Genomic DNA, 5,000 nt, shown 5'->3' with positions numbered 1-5,000 from the left:
TATTTAAGGCAACACTAAAATCTAGAAAAAAAATGCCTCAATCTCTACGTTAATATAAAAATATCAGATTAAAATGTTGGGTATGCCTGTAATACGACGCACTTTTTAGCAGTTTGACTACATTACCCCTAATGCTCTCTGAAATATGTCACGTTGTTTAATATTGTCTATTAAACAAATGTCGTCACATCCTGGACCGTGATACAGCAATGGCAGAAAGAGGTTACAGTTTCTCTCTAACGACATTTAGGTAAGTAAATAAGTTTGCAAAACAGTTTCTCGTGTTTATACGGGCATTTAATGTGTCTCAGATGATCAGCGAGGTACTTAAGATAGCTTGCGTGTTATGAAACTAGAACAAAAACAACAATCGTGAAATAGAAAGTGATGCAGAGTCAGTGTTCGTTAGCTGCGGGTCAGGATGCAGTAGGAATACAGCAACGTTACATCACTAGATAAGAAGAAACTAGTTTACTTGTTAACACAAAGCCTGAATGTAAGAGAAATATACAGATACTGATAGCTTCCCTGGCTAGTGTTAATACTCTTAAGCATAATGTTGAAAAAATAAATCATAAAAAAGGTGTAAAAATAAGTGGGTAATAGATAGTATATTTATTATAATTTATAATAAAAAGAAATATAAAAAGTATAATAAATATATTATCTATTTATTATAATTTATCATTTGTATTTTAATATTATATTATAATTTGTAATATTAAAATAAAAACAGTATAAATATTATAAATTATAATATTGTAATTTATAATACTAAAATAAAAAGATTATAAATATTATCAATTATAATGTTGTAATTTATAATATTAAAATTAAAATATTATAAATTATAACATTGTAATTTACAATATTAAAAGTAAAATATTATAATCTTATTATATTAACATAAATATATTATACATTTTAATAAATAGATAATATATTTTAATTTATAATATTTTTATTCACATTTAGCCCTTCAGGGAAGCTGGTTCAGATTGAATATGCACTTGCAGCTGTTGCAGCAGGAGCTCCATCAGTTGGAATTAAAGGTATAATCAACTCTCATTATTGACCTTGATATCCCAGTGTTGTGTGTGTTTTAGCTCGTATTGATGTATCAAGTTTAACCGGACCTACATTTACTGAAGGAGTATTTGCAAAGAATTTAAAGATCAAAGATAAAATAGGATCAAGAATTGAAAAAGGTGAATGAAAGGAAAGAAAAGAAAAGGAAAGGAGTGGAAAAATGTTGAAAACAAAATTCTTCAAGAAACAGTAAGAGAAAGGAGGTTAAAAAATAAGACATTTTTGTGAGAGAATGAAATGTAAAAATAAAGAAAATGTGTGGGAGAAAGAATAAATAAAATATTTAAGAAAGAACAGAAGGAAGAAGAAAGAGAGAATAATCAGAAGGAAAAGGTTAATTAAATGATGTGTATAGGGATTTATGTCGATGCACGTTTCTTAATCCGTTTTCATCCACAGCTGCCAATGGAGTAGTGTTGGCAACAGAGAAAAAGCAGAAGTCGATACTGTATGACGAACAGAGCGTCCACAAAGTAGAGCCCATAACCAAACACATCGGCATGGTGTACAGTGGGATGGGCCCAGACTACAGGTGAGGGAACTCTGTCATAGAATTACTGCCTTCTTACACAGACTTTTCACTGTCTCTGTGATTGCAGTTGTAATTCAAAACAAAGGTTTATATTAATATGTTAAGACTGTAAGCAAACACTCGACAGAAACAAAGTAAAAAATGCAGTCATTGAGATGGTTTTCTATAAGGAGATGTTTGTTTTTGAAAGGAGTCTCCGGTGGTAGAAAGGTTTTCAAACACTGTATAAGCTTTTTTATAGCATGGCAAGCTGCACATTTTTGCTCTTCAAGACAACAGAAGAGAGGCTGATGAGGCAGTGACTTATTCTTTATAGCTGTTTGGTCAGCTGTTCGGAATTCCTTGATAATTTGACAGCCACCTTCTAGAAAGTTCACAATCCTAACGTGTGATTTCTCTGAGACACATAAAGCCAACCAGCTTCATCTTTCCATGGAGAAGAGCACTGTCTGCTCTATTCCACATACACAAGGTCATACACTAGTGGCTAGTGTCACTGTGATCGACAGAGAGCACAGGCAGTTCTACTTCCTTGACCACAAATAGCATCAGGATTCAACCACATATTCTCCATTCTAAAGTGCAGACACTTTCCTTTTATGCCAATCAGGACCTAATTTACAGTTATTTCAGAGTAAGTGAGCTGTATATTCTTTTCTTAGCATAAAGAACAGTTTTGAAGTTATTATTCGTTGTTTTCAGACATAAGCTCCAGATGCAGTAGATGGATATTAGCATTGCTGGATTATTCTATTAAGATGAAGTTTCAGGTTATTTTTAATTGGAGAAAAAAAATCTTTTACCTTGCAGGGTTTTGTTGAGGAGAGCACGAAAGCTTGCTCAGCAGTACTTTCTGGTCTACCAAGAGCCAATTCCCACAGGCCAGCTCGTTCAGAGGGTTGCTTCAGTCATGCAAGAGTACACTCAATCAGGGTGGGTTCAATTCCTCTCTCTTATTATTGAGAACTGAGTTTTAGATGTTGAGTGGGAATAAGAATTATTGGAAGGCTTAATAAAATGTTTTTGTTTTGTTTTTTAAATACAGAATTGGAATTCATGTCATGTTGGCACATATTTTTGAGAGAAATTTTTTAAAAATAATTTAAAAAATGTTTTTGTTTTAAAAAGATAATATTTTTCTCATTAAGTGGGCAATATTGCTAACCGTCTAATGATTTATTTATATTTTTTTTACAATTATTTTTGGTTGTTTTTATAAAGAGTGCAAGTAATAAGTGAGGGTGGCTGTACAAATATTCTTAAATTAACAAATATTTATTTATTTATGTATTTGAACATAGAGGTGTTCGTCCATTTGGTGTTTCTCTTCTAATCGCTGGCTGGGATGAAGATCGCCCGTACCTCTTCCAGTCTGATCCGTCGGTATGTAAAATTTGCAGGGTTTCACGATGACTGTAATGTGCAATATGTCTAATGGAATGAACTCTAGCTGTTTAACTCTATGTTCGACACACAGAAAAAACATTGATGGGTTCCTTAAGAGTTTTATGTTATAGCACTCCAGTAGTGTATTTGTGAAGTATCTAGGTTCAATTCTATTTACTAATTTATCTCCATTTGTGTGTATGGTTTTAAATATTCTACCTTTTTAAATATTAAAGGAAAATCTGCTCTGATACATACTAAAGAAGATTACATCGGAAATATATCTGAAGCAAATATGAGATGTTGCAAGCAGTGTGTGTGTAAAAAGTGACTTTTTAGTAAAATTTTAATATGTCGATTATTTTAAGGGGGCATACTTTGCATGGAAAGCCACAGCAATGGGAAAGAACTATGTGAATGGAAAAACCTTCCTTGAAAAAAGGTATTGAGATCTTTGCAGTGCATCTGTTATTAAACAGATGTAGCACTTTGTTTTATGTAGCATCACTGTGTACTGCAACAGCTATATATGGTTAAAATGACAATAAAAGCTTCTTGTCTTGACTAAACATTTTGTTAAGCTTCCTAATCAAACTTTTGTTCCTTTGTATTAGATACAACGAGGATCTGGAACTGGAAGATGCCATTCACACAGCTATTTTAACTCTCAAGGTAAATTTGCACTTATTTGGATCGTCTTGTTGATTAAATGCCAACTGAACAATAGATGGACATGGAAAAGAAAAAATCGTTTATGATTTGCGTTTGACACAAAATGTAAAGGCGAAGATGCAACAAGTGTTCAGGTCGTCTTCATAACAAATGTGTTACAGGAAAGCTTCGAAGGCCAGATGACCGAGGACAACATCGAGGTGGGGATCTGCGACGAGGCCGGTTTCAGGCGACTGACTCCTGCAGAAGTGAAAGACTACCTAGCTGCTATTGCGTAAATTTAAACAGAAACTCAATCTGATTCATTTTGCATTCATTTCTTCAGAAAATGTGCACACGCACTGGATTATTTTTTACTTGCTGACAAAAATAAACAGCTCAAATCAAAGCAAAACATTGTGTTTTGTGATTTCTGTAAACTACACACACCGAATGCCATTTAAATTTAGAGGATTAAATAGAATTTATTCATCTTTATAAAAAGAATTAATTATAACACAAGAAATGACTCGTTTCATAGCCATTGAGTTTTCAGTTCCTGTCTGGTTTGTTTTGAACTCAGTGTTTGTCAGTGGGCGTGGCTTGCAATATCCAATCAGAAAACGGAGCGCGGCCGAACGTGTGTCGCGCCAAAAACACAGCTGGCACTACTTTCGAATGAAGATCCCTACGCCAGCGTCCTTAAACCGTTTGGTGCTTCACAACACACTTATAAAGCACACCAAACAAAAAAAATCGAATTTAATCCACATTACTATGGCGATTTTGTTTACGATTTAACTCCAGGAATTTATAATAATCTATAATATCGATTTTAGTGTGGATTGTAGTTCGGATCTACTCTTCGCCTCGAGAGAACATTCTGCTTTCAGGTCGTCATGAGGCTCACGGTGACGTTTGTGGCGCCAGAAATCAAGACGAAAGCGAGTTAATTTACTGACATATCGTCGTTTTCGGGTCGATTGATATGGTGACGGATATCGATTAAGGCCGGTTTAGATCGTAAAGGTTAAGATGGTGATGCTACGCAGCAGTAGTTCTGGTGCTGAGGCGCCGAAACGGGACTCGGACATGGACACGAGCTCCGAGTTTCTGTCGCTGCGGCGCGCGCACAAAAAGAAGAGTCTGGATGACAGCTGCAGCAGCACCGAGAACAGACCCAGTAACGTAAGTCTCTGTCAGACATGACGCTGAGTTTTCTGAAATTTAACGCGTTTATCTTTCCTTATAAATGTAATCAGGAGTTAGTTAGTTAGCTAGCTAACTTAGCTGGCTAGTAAGGCGCTAACGGCTAACGAATTAGCTCGCGAATGTTTTCGGC

The 5,000-nt window shown here is 34.9% G+C and overlaps 2 protein-coding genes across 5 annotated transcripts in view; both read left to right on the top strand.

Moving 5' to 3' along the window:
* Nucleotides 1–103: 103 nt before the first annotated feature.
* psma2a (proteasome 20S subunit alpha 2a) lies at nucleotides 104–4,073 on the top strand. The gene is made up of 8 exons (XM_027177315.2): nucleotides 104–250; nucleotides 976–1,052; nucleotides 1,489–1,621; nucleotides 2,432–2,554; nucleotides 2,923–3,004; nucleotides 3,376–3,449; nucleotides 3,622–3,679; nucleotides 3,841–4,073. The coding sequence occupies exons 1-8, from the start codon at nucleotides 210–212 to the stop codon at nucleotides 3,955–3,957; spliced, it is 705 nt and encodes a 234-aa protein (XP_027033116.1). The 5' UTR covers nucleotides 104–209; the 3' UTR covers nucleotides 3,958–4,073.
* Nucleotides 4,074–4,338: 265 nt separating this feature from the next.
* LOC113658754 (ATPase family AAA domain containing 2) overlaps nucleotides 4,339–5,000 on the top strand; it is a 17,466-nt gene continuing 16,804 nt past the window's right edge. For all 4 annotated transcript variants that reach the window (XM_027171342.2, XM_027171339.2, XM_027171332.2 and 1 more), the window contains exon 1: nucleotides 4,339–4,846. In XM_027171342.2, coding sequence (XP_027027143.1) covers nucleotides 4,694–4,846 — 153 coding nt within the window. In that variant the 5' untranslated portion in view covers nucleotides 4,339–4,693. The remainder of the gene's footprint in view (nucleotides 4,847–5,000) is intronic.

This window comes from Tachysurus fulvidraco, chromosome 25, assembly GCF_022655615.1.
Source record: "Tachysurus fulvidraco isolate hzauxx_2018 chromosome 25, HZAU_PFXX_2.0, whole genome shotgun sequence".
Taxonomy (NCBI): domain Eukaryota; kingdom Metazoa; phylum Chordata; class Actinopteri; order Siluriformes; family Bagridae; genus Tachysurus; species Tachysurus fulvidraco.
This window is presented reverse-complemented; position numbering and strand designations above follow the sequence as displayed.

Bases quoted from the DNA above. Each gene is read 5' to 3' on its own strand.
- psma2a (XM_027177315.2), top strand. From the start codon at position 210: ATGGCAGAAAGAGGTTACAGTTTCTCTCTAACGACATTTAG. The intron at 2,555-2,922 runs GTGGGTTCAATT...ATTTGAACATAG, and splicing joins CAAGAGTACACTCAATCAGG to AGGTGTTCGTCCATTTGGTG. The intron at 3,450-3,621 runs GTATTGAGATCT...CCTTTGTATTAG, and splicing joins AAAACCTTCCTTGAAAAAAG to ATACAACGAGGATCTGGAAC.